Source organism: Muntiacus reevesi, chromosome 3 (genome assembly GCF_963930625.1).
Source record: "Muntiacus reevesi chromosome 3, mMunRee1.1, whole genome shotgun sequence".
Taxonomy (NCBI): domain Eukaryota; kingdom Metazoa; phylum Chordata; class Mammalia; order Artiodactyla; family Cervidae; genus Muntiacus; species Muntiacus reevesi.
Window position 1 is genome coordinate 33,726,324 of NC_089251.1, and position 26,583 is coordinate 33,752,906.

At 40.6% G+C, this 26,583-nt stretch overlaps 1 protein-coding gene across 1 annotated transcript in view; it reads left to right on the forward strand.

The window, feature by feature from the left end:
• Positions 1-26,583, forward strand: part of BABAM2 (BRISC and BRCA1 A complex member 2) — a 393,777-nt gene that overhangs the window by 305,113 nt on the left and 62,081 nt on the right. Inside the window, exons 9-10 of the mRNA XM_065927231.1 lie at positions 1,018-1,088; positions 3,812-3,894. Of these exons, the coding sequence (XP_065783303.1) occupies positions 1,018-1,088; positions 3,812-3,894 (154 nt within the window). The remainder of the gene's footprint in view (positions 1-1,017; positions 1,089-3,811; positions 3,895-26,583) is intronic.

The following is a 26,583-nucleotide window of genomic DNA, read 5'->3' on the forward strand; positions in this document are numbered from 1 at the left end:
GAATGTTACAAACCTAAAAAGAAATAATTGAGCATTACTGTCCTTTTCAAAGGACTTGTAGTTCAAGATAACCAAGTAGACCCATTTGATGAGAGGAAACTCTTCTTTATGGAGAATGCCAGCTGTTAAATGAGATAGAATGAGAAAATACGAACATACCATTTTTCAGGCCTCAGTTGAAGTAACTGATTCAGGCAAGGATCTCCAACAGATACTAAAACCACTAAGGAACTTGATCTTCCCATGCTTTAAGGAGCGTACCCCTGGATTTTTCACTCCAGCAAAAGGGAACCTTTCCCTTACAGTACTGTGGTCTGGCTGACATCACCTTAACCAGTGATCAAACTCAGTATCACCTAGGAAGTTTTCTTGCCAAAAGTGTTTAACCTGGATCTAATCACACCTTTAGCTCTAACTTCCAACTCATAGGAAATACAGAAGGTAGAGAAAAAAGGAAGGAAACCATCGGAGAGCCTAGAATGCAGGATAAGACAGCCCAATCTCTGAAAAGTCGGTATTAGGCTCTCACACTCACATCCCAGGAGCTACTATTATTCTATAGTAAAAGACTTTCTAGATTAAATGCCTGATCCCTGTTTATATCCTTGCTTTCTTCCAAATGTATTTTGGGGACAGTTGGGAAGTTTGGAAAATTGTCAGGGTACTAAATAAATTCAGAGAATGAATTACTAAATTTTGTTGAGTGTGGTAACAGTATTGTGATTGTGTAAGAAACTGTCTTGTTTTTCAGAGATGCATGCTGAAGTGTTCAGGGGCACACTGTCATGATGTCTCTAATTTCCTCTGAAACATTTCAGCAAGATTGATTGACAGGTTGATAGATAGGTAGATGGCTAGATAAAGCAACTAGACAAAATATTCACAGTTATTGAAGATAGGTGTGGGCATATGGGTGTTCATTTTACTATTCTTTCTACTTCTGTGAATCTTGGAAATTTTACATGATAAAGCATTTAATAATTCCCTACTGTACTCAGCTGTGGGTTTGTATTCCAGGTGCAGTATGTGATTCAAGGCTATCACAAAAGAAGAGAGTATATTGCTGCCTTCCTCAGCCACTTTGGCACGTAAGTTCTTCATTAAGACCTTAAATCAGTGATGCCCTCACACCCTGGTGACCCTAAGGGGAGGGCTCAATGAAGAAAATAGCACTTAGTTCTTCTATATGATACCTTTCAATGCTATTTTGGTTCTTCCTGGTGTGTTACTCATACTAACGCTCCCAGAAAGACATTTTTTTCAGCATTGTTTGGCAAATAGAGTCAAATATCTTCCCTGGAGCAGCCACATAACTAGCCCCAAACACCACAGTAAAAGTGGTTGTCACACCTGCTTCTTCTTATGCTCTTTACAGTCTACACAGCACTTTCACCTCCGTCATCTCATAGTGGTCATGAGGTGAGCCAAGTGGGCTTTCCTGGCACATTTTACAAAAGAAAACCTATAAAACTTGACCAGTTCAGTCACCTGTGGAATTCTCAGAGAGAGCTGAGGCAAAAACCCTGTTCCTCAGAACTCAGGTCTCCTGACAGGACTCCCACTCCCCACAGGGCCGCAGAGATTCAGGAAGGAAATCTGACTTTAGACCCCAGTGCCATGACTCACACTTGGGATTAGTATGTTGGAAGAAGGCCCTGCAAGGGAGGAGGGCAGTGTGTAGCTGCAGTTCCAGGGTGGGCGTCTCCTCTGACCACCCACCCTGTACTCTGGCCCTTTCCTTCATGTGGCCCCTGCTGGCTGCTCTGCAGCTGTTTCCTTAATGGTGGCAGAGCCCTTATCAACCTCCCACTCAGGGCTTAGCTTGGGGGGTGGTGGGTGGTTGCATTTTCCTCACAGTCTCTTTAAAAGGTGGAGCACACTCTGCCTAAGCACTAAGCATTTTAGTGCTCTCGTTACCTCCCACCTCATTCTAGAGAAGGTGTGTATATTAAAATTTTAAATCAGTAACTGAAGAAATTAAGATAAAAGGAATGAGAAGATGAAATCAAGAATAAGGTTGGGATATAATTTTACAAATGTGACATAATTAAAAGAAAATTTCTGACTCCTCAAGACAATTTTAAGAAATGTTCTCCTTATCCATTGTGGAATTTCTCATATCGCCAAAATAGAGTAACAATATCTAAACAGCATAACTGTTAATGAGTCATGAGTCTCTTAACACTTAAGGTATTTTTCAGCTTTCTTTATGAGCATTTTGAGAAAGTACTTATGATATGAACAGTGCTTAATAAATAACTCTGTTAGTCTTCTCATTTTTGAGTAAGATTATTTTTTGTGTATGTTACTGGAAATGAAGATGTTAGCTCAGTGACCTGCAAAGCAGGGTGCGTGTACCTCAGGGGCATGTGCCTCCCCTCACTTCATTGGTATTCAAGAAAAGGGTGAAAAATTGCATTTACACTTGTTAACAATTGTTTTTAAATCTCATTCTATGTGTGTACATTTTTGTGTTTTATTACACATATAATATAATAGTAGTTGTCTACAACTACAAAATCATATACAAATACTACTATATACTGTACTATATGCATAATGGGAAGGATTCTGTCAGTGCTTGTTTTTGCTTATGGGGTGCAGGGTCTAAAAAGTTTAGATAACAGTGTTGTAATATTGAGTAAATTACATATCCATAAAAGAAATACAAACTGATGAATAAAGTTGTTGACTTGTCAGCAGACTTTAATGATGTGTCAACAGTCTTTGAGCAAATCATTCAACCTTCGGTGCTTCAGTTCCTTTACCTTCACAGTGGGGTCACCTGTTGCTTCCTACTTAAACCTAGAGGCCATCAGTATTAATGGTCTGTTTAGCCTGACTCAGCCAGGGAGAACGCATTTCTAAGGACAGCAAAGGTCTCCTTGTATGGATGAGAGAGAAAGTTATACTTGTCCTCTCTGTGTGATTAATATTGGTACATTATGGTGGTGTCACCCCCTGTACACTCAGCTCCAGAGGGAATTGGGGGAGAGGAGCCCATCAGAATTCAGTCTAGGCCCTTCTGTGTTCAGGGACTGTTCTCCTTTGACACAGGAGGTGTGCATCTCCCATCTGAACCCCACGTCCACCCTGCTAACATTGCTACTTTGTCTTGAGCCCAGTGGGGAAGATCAGGGAACACAAGAGAAAGGATGCCAAGTACTTTGGAAGATAGTCATCTATAATCCTGAACTTAGTCATACTGTCATTGCTTGTGACTGTTCAGTACCTGAATGAAAGTGAGACTGGATAATCACTGTATAGACCTGGGTCTTTGCTGCCCTGACTTCTTCATTTGTCCTTTTGCTCATCACTAGTGACTAACATTTGCATAGTATTTTGTGGATTGTTATTGTTGTTCTGTCACTAAGTCATGTCCAACTCTCTGCAACCCCATGATCTGTAGCATGCCAGGCTTCCCTGTCCTTCACCATGTCCTGGAGTTTGCTCAAACTCATGTCCACTGAGTCAGTGATACCATCTAACCATTTTATGGGTGGCCTTACTTGTTTTTCACAACTCCATGATGAAATTTGCACATGTGATTATATTTGTTTTACAGATAAGGAAACTGAGGCTCCAAAGGCTAAGTGATTTGCCAGAGGTCATAATAGATAGTAAAGCTGTAACTCAAACCTAGATGCTTTCATTCCAAATCCCACATCCTTCCTGTGGTAACACTCACTTGTCTTAAATGTATCTCGGATTCAATAACCTTGCTTTATGAATATATTCTCTACTTGGTTCCATCTCTTTGATACCTTGTTTTTATGAGAGTTTTTTGTCTGTGTGTGTTTTTATTACTTAGGGGTGTCGTGGAATATGATGCAGAAGGCTTTACAAAACTCACTCTGTTGCTGATGTGGAAAGATTTTTGTTTCCTTGTACACAGTGAGTATACTTTTGCTATTAGCATGTCAACATACATTTTTGAATGCACTAAACCACATGTAATAATGAGTATAACAGCCTTTAGTGTCCTGACTTGGTTCATTTTACTTTAGCATAAGCGTATTTACTGCATGATCTCAACCAGGTATAATTTGCTACTTGGGGGATGTTTGGTAATGTCTGGAAACATTTTTGTTTGTCATGATGGTTAGGGGACCAGGGGTGGCTTTGTTACTGGCATCAGTGGGTAGAGGTCAGAGATGCTGTTAAACATCCTACAGTGCATAAGGCAGGTCCCTAAAGCAAAAAGTTATTGAGTCCACAGTGTCAGTAGTGCTGAATTTAAGAAACCCTATGCTAGAGAGAGATCTTCCCCAGTGGCGCTAGTGGTAAAGAACCCGCCTGTTAATGCAGGAGACGTAAGAGATGCAAGTTTGATCCCTGGGTCAGGAAGATGCCCTGGAGGAGGGCATGGCCATGCACTCCAGACTCTGGAGAATCTCCTGAACAGAGGAACCTGGTGGACTACAGTCCATAGGGTTGCAAAGAATCAGACATGACTGAAGCAACTTAGCATGCATGCATCCTAAAGAGATTTCTAAGTATCTTTCCAGATTCAGACCTCAAAACTTTCAAGATTACTCAAAGTGTAGTGCCTTGATCATTTGGTTATCATTCTTACTTTTTAAGGCAGGGGTTCCCAACCTCCAATCCATGGACCAATCCCTCCTGTTAGATCAGTGATGACATTAGATTAGAAATACAGCACACAATAAATGTAATGCACTTGAATCATCCCCAAACCATCTCCTCCCTGCCCCCAGTCCATGGAAAAATTGCCTTCCATGAAACTGGCCCCTGGTGCCAAAAAAGTTGGGGACTGCTGGCTTAAGGTACTTCCCAATAATAACTGCCTTGCCAGGCAGTGCTTCATATGGAGCTCCTACTCTATATAACTAGTCTTACATGGGAGCATCATTTCAAATGCATCTGAAAAGTGCAAGCATATTGTCTACATATGCACAGAAAAGCAGAGTTGGAGAGGTGAAGGTTTTCATCTTGGGTGTGCCTCCAACTAATTATATGACCTTGTTCAGATTGCTGGGACAAGCCTCCCCCTGCTTTAGTCTCCTTTTATGTCACTGGGGATTGGGTTGTTAAGTTCTGTAGAGACATCAGCAGACAGAGCTTATCCTGCAATACAGGACCAGGTGGGAGAGAAAGTCCCAGTCAAGGCCTCCTGGCACTCTTCTCTTTGCTCACCATCTCTGTGGCCCTACCCAGCTGAGCTGTATACTAGTGCTTCCAGCTCTCACTTTTAATTCTGACCTTATGTATCACAGCTTTGGTTTTCTGTTCTGAGTGTTAATTCCTTTCTGAGATCTCACTTCCTATTTGCCATGTCCGCTTTGCCCCACCATCTTGATCCTGTGATTCTGTGATTCTGTTTCTAGCTTGGTAATCTGACCCCAGGTCCTGAGTGTATGCTTGGTTTGTCTTTCATGACCCTGGACAGCTGCCTGGGAGATTAGTCTGGTGTGTTTCCTCTAGGCCGGCTCAGCAAGAGGGGTCTGTAACCTGCCACGAATGGTGGTGGCTGTGGGCAGAGGCCTCCCAGAGGAGCTGTGAGAGAAGGACACAGAAGGAAGGACACATGGAGAGACAGTTAGAAACAGTAAATTAGATGACTGCTTCAACCAGTTTTTTCATCCCAAAGTGGCGTGAAATCTCAACAGTCTTTCTGGAAACTTACTTTGGTTTCCTGGCCATGATTCCACTTTCAAAAAAGATGTTGTTCAGTTGCTAAGTTGTATGTATCCAACTCTTTGCAAGCCAGGCTTCCCTGTCCTTCACAGTCTCCCAGAGTTTGCCCAGACTCATGTTCACTGAGTCTTTCATGCCATCCAACCATCTTATCCTTTGTTGCCTCCTTCTCCACCTGCCTTCATTCTTTCTCAGCATCAGTCTTTTCCAGTAAGTCAGCTCTTCCCATCAGGTGACCAAAGTATTAGAGCTTCAGCTTCAGCATCAGTCCTTTCAATGAATATTCAGGGTTGATTTCCTTTAGGATTGACTGATTTGATCTTCTTGTAGTCCAAGGGACTCTGAAGAGTCTTCTCCAGCACCACAGTTCGAAAGTATAAATTCTTTGGCACTTAGCCTTCTTTATGGTCCAACTCTCATATCTATACATGACTACTGGAAAAATCATAGCTTCAACTATACAGACTTTTGTCAACAGAGTGATGTCTCTGCTTTTTAACACACTCTCTAAGTTTGTCATAGCTTTTCTTCCAAGGAGCATCATCAAAAAAGATGATGTCAGGTCGTATCAGATATATGGAAAAAATAAATCCTTGGCACTGATCTTTCTTGCTGTTTTCTCCACATCGGACTCAAGGATGGCTGCTGTGGTGCTGCTGGCAGGAGAGGTGTTCAGAGATAAAAGAGCGTCCACCTCTCAGTTCCTGTTAGCTGTCTTGGTGTGCTCAGTGTTAAGCAATTCTTGTTCCTTAGGAAGGTCTGTTCCCCAAAGAATATTTTCTGCATGGAACAGTGTCCAGTATTTCTTACAGTTCCTTCTCTACCTTCCTTTGTCAGACGTGCAGAAGTAAGTCCCAGAGTCATATTTTCAAAGTTACAGTTTCATTTAGTTTTGATTGCTTCTTCAGAAACATAGAACCCCCAGACACTCATTAGAGCAGGTACAGGGACCTCGAGGTTTGTTTAATTAACTCTTTCCAAAGTGTTTCCTCAGGCTCTTACTCCTTTCTTTCCCAGCCCATGTGCTCCCTGTTCTTAGCATCATGGCCACATTCTTGGCTCTTTGGCAGATAAAATCTTATGCAGACAAGGGACAAGATCTTATGCAGAATCAAGGGACTTTGATGCTATTTACTACTCCATCATTAACTCACAGCCTATCTTTACATAAATTATTTCCACCCTTTCTCTTCTTATATCTAAAATGTAGGACTTGCTACATCATCAGAGTGAAACTTGGTTGTTGTTCAGTCGCTAAGTCCTGTCCTACTCTTTGTGACCCTATGGACTGCAGTACACCAAGCTTGATTAGGTAATGCATTTATTCAGTCATACTGTTAAGCATCTGAATCTTACCTTCTTTGGGAAACACCTGCTTGCTAGGTTATAACCCACAAGGGACCACTTGTTGCCTTTGTTCTTGCCGTGAAGATGGGAGTTGAATATGGAGTGGCAGAGACTTAATGCTAGAACATTGCAGTGAATTATTCTGAGACCCCAAGAACATGAAAAAGAAAGAAGTGCCTAGAGATGGAGCCAGTTTTCTGTGGCTGGCCCACTACTCCATGGAGATTGAAGAGCTGGCAGGACATGAAATAATGTCTCTGATCTCCCCCACCCTCTGTTCTGCCCAGGCCTGGGAAGAAGACTTTTGAGAGGATAGGTGCTGGCAGTAATTCTGAGCCTTTTGGATGCTACAGGAAAGAGGCACTGTTCTCTTGAGGCCAGTGGCTCTGACCTCAGACTTTGCCAGGGTGCGGGGAAAACATTGTACACATTCTGGGATCTCTCAGGAGACGCTGCAACTTCCTGGCATTCTGGTGGTCCCAGGAGTGGGAGCTGTGGCCATGATTATGACCAGGGAGTATTTTTATCCATTTATTCCTTCTTTCCTTCCTTTATCTAGATCAGTATATCACAAGATTTGGAACCACAGCAAGAGCAAGTACTTGCTCTCATTCAGAAACTGTTTTCAGAATGGTTTCCTGGTCACCATCTAAGAATAATCTGTAATGGTTAAATAAGTAATTCTGTATTTGTCAAGCTGTTTGTACCTCTGGAGGTAGATGCTGTCTTTAAGCCAGCAGGTTTTCCGAATGCTGGGTGACAAGGGAACCAGAGACCAAGGCATAGTAATGCAGAACAAAAGTAACCACTGGGGAAAATTGACTCTTTCTTGGGCCCCTGTCAGCCACACTGGACGGAGGGCAGCTGCCTAAGGTCACAGGGTTGCTGCTTGGAAGCAGAGGGTATTAAGATTGTAAGGGAATGAGAAGCTGTCTTTTCCCATTACCTGTAATCCCTGTAAATGACCCTTTGAGTCATTCAGCTTGGACCACAGGCCTTCTCTCCCCGGCAAAATACCTGTTAGACCAAATCTGACTGAGGTGTTCGATTTCGTTTCTCCTCTATGCCTAACCCAATCAGTTTAGCCCAATGCAACTGAGTTCTGCGTCTATGGAGAACCTGCTGTGTGCTCAGTATTGTGCTATGTCCCAGAGGATATAAGTAAATAACTCAGGCTTGACCTTAAGACAGTTGGAGTCTACACAAGGGTTGACTGCCTACAGCCTATGGGCCAAACTCTACCCTCAGTCTATTTTTATATCGCCCTCGAGCTGAGAATGCTTTTTATGTTTTTAAAGGGTTGTTGAGGAGGGATGAGAAGAATATGCAACAAAAATGATAAAGTCTCAAATATTTACCCTTTGACTCTTTACAAACTTTGCCAACCCCTGACCTAGTTAATGAGACAAGAGATCAGATAAAGGTGAAGTATACTGATATGTAATTTTTAAAAGCAAATGTTTTGTGAGCTTGTTTACTGTATACAAGGCACAAAGTGATATGTAGCCCACAGAAAACTTCATGTGTTTTATAGATGAGAGAATCAGAAAGACAGCCTCCCTAATGGAGTCTAATGAGAGAAAGAGACAATAAAGAAGTAAACTAACAAATACATGTTACAAATGGTGATAAATACCATAACGGAGCAAAACAGAGGGCTTTGAAAGAACCTAAAAGGGGAGCTGTTGTTAGGATGGTCAGGGAAGCCTTCTTATAGGAGGTGACAATTCAACCAAGACCTTGATGAACAGTTACTCAGATTCAGGGAGATTTCAGGGGCGGGGAATGTCCTTCCACAAAGAGCTACAAAAGGCAGTAAAGAATTCTGCATGCACCCAAGCGGCTGGAGCACAGTGAGCAAGGAGAGAGTCATACAAGAGAGGTTAGAAAGAGAGTCAGGGCCAGGTACGAGTGCCTCACAGGCTGTATGTATCAGGATTGAGTGGCAGATGCTTGAAAAACAATGGTTTAAGCAAAATAGAAGTTTATTTCTTTCTTGGGTATGAATAAACAGTCCAGGGCCAGAACGACAAATCCAAAGGACACATGGGACCAAAATTCCTTCAGGCTTTATCCTCTACCATCCTTCGGTGTGGTTTCCTTGCTTAAAGTCCAAAACAGCTGTTGGAACTCTAACCGTCACATCCTTTATCCAAGTAACAGAATAGATAAATGATGGAAAGAGGGTGCAGGTCTTCTTGTTTACTGAGACTTAGTTCGTATGGCGTCAGCATGTGTCCTCGGGCAGACTGGAAATGTCGTTCTTTTTCTGGGGCAAAATCAGAGTTCTTTTAACTTGAGTGAGAAAGAGAGAATGACCATTGAGTAAGCAACTGCTAGTCTCTTTCAATCCAAGGAGGGGACTTTAGATAAAGGTCAAATTTCCGTCAGAAGACAGATGGCATATCACACAGGTGGTGGTGGTTTAGTTGCGACCTCATGTACTGTAGCCCACCAGGCTTCTCGTCCATGGGGATTCTCCAGGCAAGAATACTGGAGGGGGTTGCCATTTCCTTCTCCAGGGGATCTTCCCAACCCAGGAATTGAACCCAGGTCTCCTGCATTGCAGGCAGATTCTTTACTGACAAGCTATGAGAGAAGCCCCATTACATCTCAGGGGTACCTAGGGAGAATTCAGTAGAATCAAAAGAGCTTATTAGCAGCAGCAGCAGGGAGTCATGACCTTCCCTAGGACCCCTGGGGTGAGAGGAGAGTGTGGGTACCAGAAGCTGGAAAGAACTATAGTTGTTGCTGTAGGAAAGGGTTTTCTGGCAGGAACTGGGGACAGTCTTTCATTGAGAAATGTTGATACTACTAACAAATGCAAGAAGGATTATTTCTACTTTCAGTTCTGTTTTGTTCTTAGGTACATGTCCATTCATAATTGTTTCATCCTCCAACGTTTTGACCTTTTATCATTATGGAAAATTCCTCTTTGTCTCTAGTGATATTTCAGAACTTAAAGTCTGTTTCATCTGATATTAATAACCTGTTCTAGCTCTATTTTGTTTATTGTTTTCTTGGTATGCCTTTTCCAGCTCACTGCTTTCAGCCTTTTTTTTTTTTCCTAAATGCCTTTAAATCTAAAGTGTGTCTCATAGATAGCATATGTTTGGGTTTTGCTTTTGTATGCATTTAAAGAAACTCTGCTATTTTATTAAGATAGCTTACTCCATTGACATTTTATGTAATTGTTGGTATGGTTGGATTGGGGTCTGCCATTTTGATATGTTTTCTGTTTGTCTCATTCTTTTTTTGTTCCTCTTTTACTGCCTCATTTGTGTCAAGCAGAATTTTTTAGTGTACAGTTTTGATTCTTTGTTGATATTTTAGCTACTGTTTTGTTGTTATTTTCTTAGCAGCCTTTTCTGGATATCTCAGTATGCATCTTTAGCTGACCCAGTCTACTTCAAGATTAATGATGACTTGATTCTGGTGAAATATAACAATTTTGCCCCTCTGCCTCCCCCTTTTTTGTGCTCTTATCGTCATATATGTTGTATTGATATGTGTCATTATGTAAATAAACAGTACAGCTTTTTGTGTTACTGCTATAATCGTATATTTTTCAAAAGAAATTAAAAGAAGGTAATAATTTTCTTTGTATTTTGCTCTGTCCATTATTTAAGGTATGTCTTAGTAGGACCTTGTTACTCCATTTCATAGTTGTAGTGGAGGCAGAGGGAAGTGGAAGGGTTTCTCTAGCAGATGATGAGTTTTTACTGTGATTTTTTCCTTTATTTTAAATAATTAAAAGTTAACAGTTTTCTTAATATACTTTTGGTATTTGTTTTTATCTTTCTCTTTCCATTCATTCATTACTTTTAAGCTTACTTTTAACTGTTCAGAAAACAGTTATTTTACTTTATAAAGAGCTTAGTTTCTGGTAAAGTTTTTTTTATTTTTTATTTTTAAAGCTAGAGGAGATTGACATCTGCAGACTAATTTTGCTAGTCATTTAAATAATTCTTTCCTCATAGGCCTGTAATCAAGGCCAATAAGCTAGAAATCAGGACAGCTTTTGAAATTTTAAGTAAAAATCAGAGGCTTCTGTTTATTGTTGCAAATGCCCCTTCCAAGCTCTGATTGTGTCAGGCTGTGTGATTGGTGGTCTAACCAAGGAAATTATTTACATTGATGTATCACTGTCTTTTCACCACTCAAGGCAGAGCTATTAAAGTGACAGCTACTCATCTCCTGAGCAAAGTGGTGTGAACTCATCTCTTTGTCACAGAAACAAAGTCTTGTAGAATATTTAGCAGCAGCAAACAAGATAGCTACTAGATAATTTAGTAAAACCACAACTGTGCGGTTTCCCAAACCTACTTACTTTTTTAATACAGATCACATTTTTATATAAATAAGCAGATTTGAAGAGTAAATCAGTCAACAAAGTCATTAAAACTAGGAATGATATGCATGAGAATTCATTTCATACCAGATTTGTGAAAAGTGTAATATAATTTCAGAATTAATATACTTAGCTCAGATCAGGCATATATCAAACTTTATGATTTAATTTTATCATTTTGGTAGAAATAATAACTAACAAAACAATAAGAACTAAAATTGATTATGAACAAAAGGTGAAACAAATCAATTCTCTGTACTGTTCAAAGTGATTTAAAAATACAGAAAAAGATAAAAGAAAATCTACTTTCTAATGCAAAATGCCCTTTTGCTTTGATTAAGAGAACTATGGGTCTTTTAGATACTTAAACATGTGGGTTAATTTTTATCCTGGACTTCCTTGAAAGTGGTTAGCTCTGCTGGGCAAAGTGGTTTTCGTCTTTTGATTACACATACAAACACACCCTATTCAAGGTTTACAGCTCAAATAACTCCAATCCTTTAGAAACCACTGTCACTATTTTGATTCAAATTGAAACTTCTGGTTCATGTTGAGAGTCTACTTCCAGAAAGTCTTTTTTTGTAATTTCTGACACTGATCTGAGAATTCATTTCATTAATTTTCATCAGGAATATTCTCTTCTATCTAATACCTTGTGAGACTTTTTCAGTGACTTTAAAGGACTTCTTGTAAGGAAAGAGGTTGTGAATATCAGATCAGTTCAGTTCAGTCACTCAGTCATGTCCGACTCTTTGCGACCCCATGGACTGCAGCACATCAGGCCTCCCTGTCCATCACCAACTCCCGGAGTTTACTCAGACTCATGTCCATTAAGTCAGTGATGCCATCCAACCATCTCATCCTCTGTCGTCCCCTTCTCCTGCCTTCAATCTTTCCCAGCATCAGGGTCTTTTCCAATGAGTCAGTTCTTCGCATTAGGTGGCCAAAGTATTGGAGTTTCAGCTTCAACATCAGTCCTTCCAATGAATATTCAGGACTGGATTTCCTTTAGGATAGACTGGTTGGATCTCCTTGCTGTCCAAGGAGCTCTCAAGAGTCTTCTCCAACACCACAGTTCAAAAGCATCAATTCTTCGGCACTCAGCTTTCTTTATAGTCCAACTCTCACATCCATACACGACGACTGGAAAAACCATAGCTTTGACTGACGGACCTTTGTTAGCAAAGTAATGTCTCTGCTTTTTAACAAGCTATCTAAGTTGATCATAGCTTTTCTTTCAAGGAACAAGCGTCTTTTAATTCCACATGATTCCAAATACCTTCTTATATATGTTATAGGATTCTTTTCAACTGTAATTATTGGATTAGCACAATTGCTAAAATGAGTTTATCTGATTTAAGAAAGGTCATGAAAACTCAGTGTTTTTAACTTTAAAATGTTTGTAGCTGCTTTGAAATTAACAAATTATAACACAAGGCACCTAACTCAGTGAAAGAAAGGATGCTTTTTACGGAGAGTAACTTTTATAGTATCAATCTCATTTAGTATAACCTTTCCTTAGAATTAATTTTGAGGTATTATTGAAATATGGGCATTATTTTGGTGTAAAACTTTTGGTATTGTTTAAGATAATAGTTATGGTAACAGTAGGTAACAGATATTAACTCTATACCATGCTCCAGACATTGTTCTCAGGATTGTGCATGTATATATAGATGTGTGTGTATATATATTTATATATGTATATATATATATATATATATATAGAGAGAGAGAGAGAGAGAGAGAGATAGATATAGATATAGTTATTCTTCCTCATCATCCTTCTGAGGATAATTACTAGTAGTTCCCCGTTTTACAAATGACAAATCTGTGGCACAGAAAGAATAAAATATATTCACTATGACAGAGTTGGGATTTAAATCCACGAACTGATTCCAGAGCTTATATGAAAATGAACTGCATTTCTACAATGGCTTCATGTCATTGGTTGGCAGTGTCCCCATGAATGCGATGAATGTTGCAAGCCTTTGGAGTTTCACAGAGAACTGTGAGTCCCAGGAACTAAAGTAAAGGGTCAGTGTCCATCCATGCAGTGGGAGATAGGCATATAGTGTCTCATCTCCCAGGAACGTGGGTGGACATCTCACCAATGATGTTACTGAGCAATGGGGTATGAAACTGGTATTGCTCCTCAGTGGTGGTAACAGTTTGTCCAGCTTTGATTCCCTGTTGAGTGGCACAGATATATTGGCTCAAGAAGGGTTTCACTCTGTGGCCATAGGAAGAGAAAAATAAGTGGTTTAATTAAAGAATTACCAGCTCCTGCAGCCACTATTAAAAACAGTATGGAAGTTCCTTAAAAAACTAAAAATAAAATTACCATATGATCCAGTAATCCCCCTACAGGGCATATAGCCAAAAAAGATAAAACCTCTTAATTCCAAAAGATATAATACATGCACCCCAATGTTCATAGCAGTACTATTTACAGTAACCAAGACATGGAGGCAACCTAGGTGTCTGTCAGCAGATGAGTAGATAAAGAAGATATGATATACATACACAATAGAATATTACTCAGCCATAGTATAGAATGAAATATTGTCATTTGCAGCAACATGGATAGACATAGAGATGATCAAACTAAGTAAAGTCAGACAAAGACAAATATATGATATCACTTATTCATGAAATCTAAAAAAATAATACAAATGAACATATTTAGAAACAGAAACTCACACATAGAAAGCAAACTTATGGTTATCAAAGCAGAAAGGGGGAGGGAGATAAATTAAGAGTATGGGATTAACAGAGACACATTATTATATATAAAATAGATAAACAAGGGTTTTTACTGTGTAACACAGGGAATTCAAAATCTTGTAATAACTTATAATGGAGAAGAGTGTCAAAAGAATGTGTGTGTGTGTTTATCTGAATCACTTTGCTATATACCTGAAACTAACACAATATTGTAAATCAACTATAGTTTAATTTTGTATTAATAAAGATTGGGAAAAAAACAAACCAAAACGAACAAAAAAGAATTACCAGTTCCTGGCCTGAGTTTGAGTAAACTCCGGGAGTTGGTGATGGACAGGGAGGCCTGGCGTGCTGCGATTCATGGGGTCGCAAAGAGTCGGACACGACTGAGCGACTGAACTGAACTGAACTGAGTTGTTAAAAACTAGATTTAAGCTGTTTAGACATAGTGAATGTGGTCAGTTATAATGGTTCATTATATAAAGACTATGCAAACCTACAAAGTCAAATGTTATGTGAGCCAAATAGACAACATTTAGAGATGTGGGCCCAAATAATGGTCATCACTACCCATTTTCCTTGCCCTAAATTTAGTTTAAAAAGCTTAGGAGTGAAATCGTTGAAGACATCACTTCACCCATGGGCCCATAGAAGACAGCTTCTCACATTAGTCTACTACCTTCCAGTTTCAAAAGTGCTTTTAATCATCTTGTTTACAATATGAGCTATCTATCTCTATGCCAGTTTCGGATAGAATTCCTAGCACTTGAATGAATGGTTAGAGGTCATCTTGCCTAGGGATTTTTAATTTTTTTTTATGCCAAAGACTCCTTTGGTGAACCCTATGGATTCATTCTTCAGTGTTTAAAAATGCATAAAATAAAGTATGTAGTATACTACAAGGAAGCCAATTAAAATGCTGTTACCACAACTTTAAAAAATAATAACAGAGATATAATTCTTTTTAAATACCTTAAATAACCATATCCATGGCAAATCTAATAATGACTGCAATTTTGAAGTAGTGACGAACATAGACTATTTTGAAAATATGAGCAACAACCACAATGTGATATAAAAATACCTGTGATTTTTCTTGATACCAAAGTCAGGGTACTGCTAACACTGCTACAGATGGTTGCCTGCATTCATAATTAGAAGAAATGCTGAAGTTCAGTTAAAAGTAGTGAATATAAAGATATACATTTTTCCCATGCAAGTTCCAAGATGCCCTGAATTTTATCCAAGGACCTTTGTGGACGGGAAGGAAGAGAAGGGGGTTTCATGGACCTCAGATTAAGAATCTGAAAACCTTCTGTATTACAGGAGTAGGATGCGGCTCAGTGGCTGACTTGGGGCCATGCATGATGTTAGGGGAGGAATAGGACTAGAAACCAGGTTTCCTAAATCCAGTTGTTTTTCCTATGTTTGAATGGCTCAGTTCCAAGATACTATGATAGATGAGCACTTTTATAACAGTATGTGTTCAGTATTGTACTGCTTATATATTAACACCAGCCTGAAGAACTAAATAATGTTCAGCATAAGGAAAATACCAGAAAATCATGTTCAGATTTGAGGTTTAATGGCTTTTTCATTTACATATTGTATACTTCCTAACTGTACAACTTTCATAAGTCAGTGAGGCAGATTTTACCATGAGGATAGCAAGAAATTACTGAAGGGACTTCCCTGGTGGTCCAATCTGCCTTCCAGTGCTTTTGACCCCTGGTTGGGGAGTTAAGATCCCACAGGCCATGGCCCAACTGAGCCTGCGCACCAGAACTAGAGAGAGTCTGAGCACTGCAATGAAAGATCCTGCATGACATGACTAAGACCCCAAACCAAAAATAAATAAATAGATATATTTTCTAAAGTCATATAGCTTTAAAAAAAAAGTCACTGAAGAATGCCTAGTAGAGAAGAGACAAATATTTGCTTTTTATAAAAACAGATTATTCTTGTATGTAGAAGATGATTTGAGACGTGAACCAGGAAATCAGAAAGATAGATTAGGCAAAAGATGATTAGACCAGAACTAGAGCAGTCATGATAGAGATGAAGAGAAAGAAGATATTTCCAGAAATATTTTGGAAGTAAAACTGGCAACACTGAGTAATTGATCCCAGTGAAGGACTGAGAAGAAGAAGGATGATTCCCAGCTTTCTTCCATAAGCATCTGTTAGCCGATGATGCCAATCAGTTGAAGCAGGGGTTTTGGTGAGGAGGAGCAGATTTGGAAATGCTGAGCCCAGTTTGGGATATGTTGAGTTTTATGAGCCACTGGATATCCAGGTGAAGAATCAATGAATGAACGTTTATATAAAATGAATGTGTGGTGGAGATTCTCACAGGCTTCACCTGAAGTCCATCCCAAGCTAGAAACCCCTGGTCATCCCCAGTCTGGGCGATTCAGAACTGTTTGGCCTGACTGAACCCTTAACAAAAGGATTCAGTCATACGTCACACTGACAAGAGTTTTGGTTTGAAACTTGAAACCTTGTTGGTAACTTTTCCTCCCATAGTGGTGGTCCAGATTCTTGACATGGCCTGGTGTAGAATGTACTGTAAGAGGCTTTAGGGAGTGACTTCTGAACTGAGAATGACCTTTGGATAATGACCTTGTGTTCAGATAGGTGAAGTGAATGTCAAGACACAATTAAAAGGACAAATACCCTGTGATTCTACTTGTATGAGGTACCTACAGTAGTCAATGTCACAGACCGAAAGCGGAATAGAAGTTACCAGGAAAGAGGGAGACGGGGAGTGGGGAATTGTTGTTTAACAGGTAGAGAAGTTCAGTTTGGGAAGATGAGAAAAGTCCTAGAGATGGATGGTGGTGCTGTTTGCCCAGCACTGTCAGTGTACTTAAAGCCACTGAACCGTACATTCAAAAATGACTGAAATGGTAAGTTTTATGTTTTACCACAATTTGAAAAATGAAGAAAAAAAAAAAATTCCTTAATAGGTAGGCATCTTATTGGCCACATTTCTTCAGTCTTAGTCAACCTGGTATTTTTTTCTCTTCAATTCATTCTCAGAGGTTACTGAGATGATAAGAAGTGCCTTCTGGTGATAGGTGATGATGATAGTGATCATGATGATGCCATTGTCTTACTAATACATAAATAATATCAATTATTGAATGCTCATTAAGGGCAAAGTACTGTGCTTTGCCCTTAAATGTACTTAACATTCCTAATTCCATGTAATTCTCTCAATAGCCTTATAAGATGGTTACTTATCCCCATTCTACGCTAAAGAAAACTGAAGCACCTAGAAATTAAGTAACTTGCCAGGGTCACATAGCTAGTAGTTGAAGGGAGCAGCATTTGAACTAAAACCTTTCCAGAACTCTTGCTGTCCACGTTCACTAAAGCTTCCCAGCCCATGTACTGGGACACACTCCTGGGGTGGGGACAAGCTCCAGGTAGGCTGCTGATCATTTCAGTCCTTGGAAATGAGAACTGGGCTCAGGACTGGCTTCTGTAGTTAGTGATCTCTGCCTGCCTCACATATTTTTCCTGTTGTGCCATAAAATCATAGCACTTTCTGAGTTCAGTTCAGTTCAGTTGCTCAGTCATGTCCGACTCTTTTCGACCCCTTGTACCACAGCATGCCAGGCCTCCCTGTCCATCACCAACTCCCGGAGTTCACCCAAACTCATGTCCATTGAGTCGGTGATGCCATCCAACCATCTCATTCTCTGTCGTCCGCTTCTCCTCCTGCCCTCAATCTTTCCCAGCATCAGGGTCTTTTCCAGTGAGTCAGCTCTTCGCATCAGGTGGCCAAAGTATTGGAGTTTCAGCTTCAACATCGGTCCTTCCAATGAACATCCAGGACTGATCTCCTTTAGGATGGACTGGTTGGATCTCCTTGCAGTCCAAGGGACTCTCAAGAGTCTTCTCCGACACCACAGTTCAAAAGCATCAATTCTTTTATGCTCAGCTTCTTTGTAGTCTGACACTCACATCCATATATGACCACTGGAAAAACCATAGCCTTGACTAGACGGACCTTTGTTGGCAAAGTAACGTCTCTGCTTTTTAATATGCTGTCTAGGTTGGTCATAACTTTCCTTCCAAGGAGCAAGTGTCTTTTAATTTCATGGCTGCAATCACCATCTGCAGTGATTTTGGAGCCCCCAAAAATAAAGTCAGCCACTGCTTCCACTGTTTCCCCATCTGTTTTCTATGAAGTGATGGGACTGGATGCCATGACCTTAGTTTTCTGAATGTTGAGCTTTAAGCCAACTTTTTCACTCTCCTCTTTCACTTTCATCAAGAGGCTCTTTAGTTCATCTTCACTTTCTGCCATAAGGGTGGTGTCATCTGCATATCTGAGGTTATTGATATTTCTCCTGGCAATCTTGATTCCAGCTTGTGCTTCATCCAGCCCAGCGTTTCTCATGATGTACTCTGCATATAAGTTAAAAAAGCAGGGTGACAATATACAGCCTCGACATACTGCTTTTCCTATTTGGAACCAGTCTGTTGTTCCATGTCCAGTTCTAACTGTTGCTTCCTTACCTGCATAAGGGTTTCTCAAGAGGCAGGTCGGGTGGTCTGGTATTCCCATCTCTTTCAGAATTTTCCACAGTTTATTGTGATCCACACAGTCAAAGGCTTTGGCATAGTCAACAAAACAGAAATAGATGTTTTTCTGGAGCGCTGTTGCTTTTTCAATGATCCACCGGATGTTGGCAATTTGATCCCTGGTTCCTCTGCCTTTTCTAAAACCAGTTTGAACATCTGGAAGTTCACATTCTGTCACAATGTGGTCCACTGGAGAATGGAATGGCAAACCATTTCAGTATTCTTGCCTTGAGAACCCCATGAGCAGTATGAAAAGGCAAAAAGATAGAACACTGAAAGATGAACTCCCCAGGTCGTTAGGTGCCCAATATGCTACTGGAGATCAGTGGAGAAATAACTCCAGAAAGAATAAAGGGATGGAGCCAAAGCAAAAACAACACCCAGTTGTGGATGTGACTGGTGACAGAAGAAGCAAGGTCTGATGCTGTAAAGAGCAATATCGCATAGGAACCTGGATTGTTAGGTTCCATGAATCAAGGCATATTGGAAGTGGTCAAACAGGAGATTGCAAGAGTGAACGTCGACATTCTAGGAATCAGTGAACTAAAATGGAATGGTGAATTTAACTCAGATGACCTTATATCTACTATTGTGGGCAAGAATCCCTTAGAAGAAATGGAGTAGCCATCATAGTCAACAAAAGAGTCCGAAATGCAGTACTTGGATGCAATCTCAAAAATGACAGAATGATCTCTGTCCGTTTCCAAGGCAAACCATTCAGTATCACGGTAATCCAAGCCTTTACCATGACCAGTAATGCTGAAGAAGCTGAAGTTGAATGGTTCTATGAAGACCTACGAGACCTTTTAGTTAGAACTAACACCCATAAAAGATGTTCTTTTCATTATAGGGAACTGGAATGCAAAAGTAGGAAGTCAAGAAACACCTGGAATAACAGGTAAATTTGGCCTTGGAGTACAGAATGAAGCAGGGCAAAAGCTAATAGAGTTTTGCCAAGAGAATGCACTGATCATAGCAAATACTCTCTTTCAACAACACAAGAGAAGACTCTACACATGGACATCATTAGATGGCCAACACCGAAATAAGATTGATTATATTCTTTGCAACCAAATATGGAGAAACTCTGTACAGTCAGCAAAAACAAGACCGGGAGCTGACTAGCTCAGATAATGAACTCCTTATTGCCAAATTCAAACTTTCTAAGTACATGCTATCATTTGAACGAGGTTGGGGAGCACAGTATATAAACCATATAACACTATATATGCAACATAATTGCCTCTTCTATAACAATCAAGAGACTCTATGTATGTGATCAAGAGTCCCTACCCTAGTGTACACGAGGGTTTGAATTCTGAGTCTTAGTTCTTTCCTGTAAATGAGTTACTTATCCCTGCGTTACTTCTGATGCTCCCAACTATGAATCTGTCTCTTTGTACTATGAGTCTTTTGAACTCTCCCAAGTGTTGAAAAGGTGGATTAAGAATTCCCTGTCTCAAAAAAAAAAAAAAAGAATTCCCTGTCTCTAGGCAGACCATAGTACCCACGAGTGATCAGCACTTTGCATATAGGGGAGCCTAGTGAAGATAATTACAAAATGAATCTCTCCATGAGGCCAGGGAATTAGCAACTACATTCACATTTAAAATGCCATGCACCCAGCAATCTCTGACCTAAACCCTTGTCTGCACTCAGTTTGTTTCCCAATAAAGATACAAATTTAGTTCTGTGCATGTTTCCAGTTCCTCTGTCAGGTTAGGTCTTATTTAGCTTTACAGACCCTAACATTTGTAGAAATGGAGTTTGTCTTTTTATGTCCTCCCAGGTGGCAGCTGCGTTTAACTCCATGAACATTTAAGCATATTCTTCATGACAGGCACCATACTGAATACTAAAGATAGAGGGCTGAAGGGGACATGTTCATTTTCCAAAGGAACTCACAGTCTGCTATACTCAGATTCCCTGAGGCTTTTCCCAATGAACACTCTTCTTTTTTTAAAATCTCTTAGGCTATGCTAATATTTCTTATTTTTCCATTTGGCTGTAGCATGGAAACCTCATGTGTTTTGTAAACTGTCTCCTATGTCAGACAAATTAAAAGAATTTGCAAAGTTTATGCTTCGGTTCATGTTTGGTTGAGACCTCAGAAATGAACTGTGGTCTCAGCAAAGCATCTCCCAATGGCATAGCCTTTGTTTTATGTTGGGAGAATGGAAAGGACCAAACCTTCTGTTCACACCGTTCCACCGCAGTCAGTCAATAAGTTAGAAGCCATTTCAATTGGGACAGTGCTGGAACACTGTATTTACAAGAAAATGAAAACATGCACACTTGGCCTTCAACCAAGAGGACAGAATACTTCAAAAGGCCCATTCTTCTGGGAGGTGAACAGCCCAAGATTGCAGGCTTAGTGGACTCCACAGAGAGTAAACAAAAAGAGACTATACACTCTAAGGTTCAAAGACGGTTTATTCCACATCATTCACTGTTTCCATTATTGTCGAGATGGTGTAAGCTACAGAAAACCAACACAATCAGAAAGAACTGCTTCTTGATTTCAGCTTTTCAACTTTAATTCTTGTAACAACTAGAAAGTCCTTTGAGACAACCCAGGTTTTACTCTGGTACCCTGAGAGCATTTGTGTTTTAAACTGCTTAAAACCCAGAGGAAGTCTTGACTGGTGGTTATAGAGCAGATATGGGAGGAAAGACCTCAGCTGCTATTTCTAATCTCCTTTTGTCTGGTTGAGTGAGTTAGGTCAGCCTCAGTTTCCCCGTATGAAGTGATCACTTAATTAAATCGGTCAGTGTTCTGAAACATTGTAATAAGCTAAGGGGCAGAAAATTGAAAAGCATGGGTAGCAGTTCCAGTGGTTTCCCCCCACCTCCATGATTCCTGGGTATTTCCATTTGGAGAGACAGGAAGGAGGTAAGACCTCGTCCAGAATTCTCTGGCATGTGCAGACTTATACTAAGACACACATACTGGTATACACAAATACACAGCCCAGTGATAACACTCAGCAGACTTCATCCTTCTGGAACTAAGGCTTTGAGAAAAACAAAAGTAACTGTCACACCCACACACACAAAATAGGGATCCTCCTATTTAATGTCCCTTAAATTTTGTATTTTATTGTTTGATTAGGCAATATATATTCACCTAGTTTTATAAAAAGGCACACTATGAAAAATCTCACCCTCCTCAATCCACCCTGTTCATTGTCTTGTTACTTTTATTAGTTTTTAAATTCAGGCTTGCATAGTTTGTTTATGCAAATAAAGTAAAAATGAGTATACATTGATTTTTTTTTCTTTATTACATGAGAAGCAGTGTATCTCACACTCAGTCTGCACCTGGAACAAGGAGGACCTTTATCTTGTTACCACAAAGGTGTAGTCCTTAACAGCCCCTCAGTCCTGGTCACTAAGTTAACACAAAGACTCAGCGCCCACAGCTTTCCAGCACTTATAAATGTAGATGGGATTTGTATAATGCTTTGTCATTGCCAAGTTGTTACTAGAAATGAGTCTTCAATATCCTGTGTAAAACTTTTCAGTGTTTCAAAGTACTTTCCTATTTATCATCTTGTGTAATTTGTTTCTGCCAAAACCCTATGAGGTTTTAGGGCAGGTACTGTCCTTGTTTTTAAGGTGAAGAAACCAAGGGCAAAGGATGTTCCCTGGGGCACACACCTGGGTCTAAGGGCCATCCTCTGTACCTAACACCATTTTATTTGGCTGTTTTCTGAAAACAAGGGAGAAACTGCCTTCCTCCTTTTGTTTAATACTTCTCCACATTTACCATACCGTCTTTCACAGTTTTGTAAACCTTTTTCTTTTGAGATAATTATATAATACCTGTGAGGGTAGCACATAACACAGAGGGATCCCGGGTTCCCTTCACCCAGTTTCCTCCTTGAAAAACTGTGGTGCATTATCAGCAGCCAGGATATTGACATTGACACAACCAAGACGCAGAAAGTCTCCATCACCCCATGGATCCCTGGAGCCATTTTATAGGCATACCTCCCTTATTCCTTCCTCACCCCTAGCCCTGACCTGACCCCTTCTGACACACATACACACACTCTAATCTGTTTTAATGGAGGTTGTATTAGTCAGGAAAGCCTTACAGATATAACAAGCAATCCCCATCTCTGTGGCTAACAGTAAAGGTTTATTTTTTGTGATATCACTTCACCCATGGTATTTGGGCAGTTTGGGGAGGGTTCTGCTGCTTGCAGGCATCCCAGGACCTGGGTGTTTCTACTCGGTAGCTCCACCGTCCCTTGTGGCCTCAGCACCCTCCACTGCATCTTCTGCCTCGGGCCAGCATGTCCAGGGGTGTAGGGCCAGGTCAAGAAGGGGCATTTATCCCTCCCGTCCACAGTCCATAGGTCAGAATTCAGTCATGTGGCTTCACCTCATTGCAGAAAGGCCGAGAAATTTTGTTTGGCTTTGCCCAGGAAGAAGAGGATTTGAGGCACACGTGTACAAGAGTAGTCACCGTGGTATTGTTAGCTGTGGTATCAACTAATGAGAGAGTGAATGTTCGCTAATATGGGAGTGGATAAATAATGTTAAACTCACCCCACAGAATATTACGCAGTTGTGGAAATGACAAAACCGTATCTGCACACGATGAAGATGAAATCTTAGAAACTCAATGTTGACTCAAAGAAGCCAGTTACAGGAGACGCCCGAGGTGATAGAATTTATATATAAAAAGCTCAAAAATAAGCAGAACCAGACACTATATTATTTAGGGATAGGGAAATAGGCAGTAAAATCATGTTTTTAAAAAACAAAGGAGCGACTTCCCTAGAGGTCCAGTGGCTAAGAGTCTGTGCTTCCAGTGCAGGGGTCCCAGGTTCAATCCCTTATCAGGGAACTAGATCCCACATGCCATGCCACATCTAAGACCTGGCACAGTCAAATAAATAAATAAATATAAATATTTTTTAGAAAGGAATGACAGTGGACTGTGGTTACCTCTGGGCAGAGGCAGGGGGTTGAGTGGAGGGGGAGCACACAGAGGGCTTCCAACTGTAGGTTGTGTCTTTGTTCAGAGAGGGAGTGTGGATTCATGCATGTTCTGTTTTTCCATATGTTGTATGTGCATTACAAGTATTATTTGATATGTATTAGATATTACACAGTAAGTTTAAAAATGAACTGAAACACTATCATTAGCAATACAAATAAAACTTTATTAGTTCTAAGAATGTGGCAAGGAACAGACGCATCACTTGAAAAGGTGACATAGTAATTGGTGTTCCTTATGCAGTGAAAGCGACCCACTTTGGGGCTGGGTCCACCTGAGATCACGAACGTTGCTGGCCCTGTGGTCAGGGTCAGAGATCAGCCCCCGTGCCCTGGTCAGAATCCTTGCTGGTTCTCCTGTGTGGCTCAGTCGTCATCACACTCTCAGCATTTCACGTTACTTGATGTGTACTGTGGCAATTATTCCTTGCAGAAAAACCCTGCAAAGCTGTATTGTGATCCTTCGCCATGAAAGGCAAGCTCTGTGTATCTAAATTTCCTAAAAACTGTCCCTTTAAAAGTATCTCCTGCCTACAAAGATGCAACTGAATCCCTCATCTCAGCAAACAAAAGCTGAGGCTTGTAACAAGCAGGAGTCATCGCTAGACAGTTATCACCACAGGTAAAGGCTCAACTTCCAGGGCAACCAAATGACTTAATAAACACGTCAAATCTCCTTTATCGTTAAGTGAAAGACCCAAAGAAGCAGCATGGTAACAGTCGCCGGCCAGGATCCATCCCTTATCGAGCTGCTGGCAAACTGTCTTGTAAATAATCAATCCAACTCTCTGGGTTCCTGTTTTCTCCACCCCTCTCCCTTCCCCCTTCTCCTCCTTCTTCCAGGTTTCAGCCTCTGCTGTCTCCACCCTCTGTAGGCTCCACCTTCTATAGAGGACTCTGCTCTCTGCACCCAGAATGAGTCAGCATATGGATACATACCCACATTTTCAGGGAAATGGACTGAGGTTATCAAAAAATGCAATCCCTCTAACCATAGATAAAAATCAAGGCATTTACAGCAGCCTGGAGAGTGAGTCCAGCAGCTGCCCGCACACTGGAACAGTACATCTCCTTTGGGAAATACCTCCCTGGGGAGTGACTTTTGGTCTCCTGGGTAAAATGTTCACTTGTCAGACAGCAAGCCCTTTGTAAAAGGGAAACAGACTCCGTCAAAACTGGGTGGCGATGAGATAAAGACAGGCCACTCCTGTTTGAATGTTTGTCCTGTTGGTGGGGATTTTGTTTAACAAGGTGCCTACCTTATCTGTCTTCTTTAAGATTTATAGCTTCAGAGCCCATAAAAGGGAGGCCACAGATATGACCATGGGCTGTAGAAAGATTAAAAACAAACCTAGGCTATTCAGTAAAAATAATCTTGAGATATTTTGGATTTTCTTCTTTTTTTCCCACTGAAGATCACATCAGAAGCTCTAACAGTACTTGACTAATAGTACTTAGCAGTACTTGGCTAATATACATATTATGAAAATGCTGGAAAGAATATTGCCTTGGCACTGTTTATAGCACATGTGCTATTTTCCTCTACTCTGCCCTGGAAAAATGGGGTTAAGCCCACTGTTCAATTAAAAATTAGTTTTTGAGACCCCATCTTGGACCATGCAGTGTATCAAGTACACAAATAAGATATGATCCTTCCCTCAAAGGAACTTAGAATTAAAAATTCGCCAACATATCCTACTGTTCCAGAAAATGATGTGAGAATTGTCTCTTAAGAAAGGACCAGATCTAGGAACAAGCCTTTTTAGTGCTGATGTCTGACACTTGTGTTACCCATTTGCGGACTTTGTGTTTTGAAGAGCATTTTGGCTACTGCTGCTGTTGGTCATGGGTCTGATTGAACCTACACTGGAAACCACCTTCATCTTCTCATTCCTGAACCACGAATCCTGTTCTCACGGATGGCGAGTTCTTTCTCCAGTCTCCTGATAACTACCCTGCTGTTTCTATGGAAGAGAAAGTATTTGGACCCTCAATCCACATCACATGGATAGTTGTCATGGACCACTCATTCTGAGACAGTCACTGTGCAAGATAGTTTATATGCATTGTCTCCTAATCCTTACAACAATCCTGCCAGATAAAATTCATGATTGCCATTCCCCGAATGGAAAGGTAGAAAGCAGAGAGGGTTACTAACGTACCTAAGATCCCACGGGTGGTAAATGCAGAATGATTAGATCAGGTTCCAGATGTTTAAATTCAAACTCTGATCCCTTTCAGCTCTACCTTGCCTTATCTTACTCACTCAATGATGTAATGCTATTATTTCTTGATTATTGCTGTATGCTGTTGCCCTGTTTCCATGGGATGCAGGCATCAGGGTACATGAAGGGGGTACATACCAAGTTGACATATACAGAGTATGTGCCAGAGCCTTGAAGACAAAAAAGGATGCAGAGTGTCTTATTTGGGTTTCCTGATAGAGAAGATAGCCGTCCGCAGACATACAGCTAAAGTTCAGTGGAATGCTTTACTCGTCTAACAGTGTTGAAGATAAAAGGAGGCAGCTGTGTCACATGTATGCAATTCTTCAGGAGAATACAGACCCAGTCTTTTTCACCTCTCATCCAAATAGAAGAGGTTTTTGTAAATGCCGTGGTGGTTGGCTGTGTTTGATTTGGTTGGGCCTCATACTGGGCCAGAGCCACCAGGGCCACTTCCTGCTGCAGGAGGTACATTGTTCCTTCAAGGTCTCACCCACCTGGGGAGTGAGCCAACGTAACCTCCCCTCCTCACCACTTGGGCCCTCACAGGCACGACTGTGCCTCCAGCTGCAGTGGTGTGACTCAGCTACAGTCTTCAAATAGTTCTTGGTGTTCTCGTTCAAAGAAAGAGATTGAGAGAGTGACCTGTCAACGTATTGTGAAGGAAGCA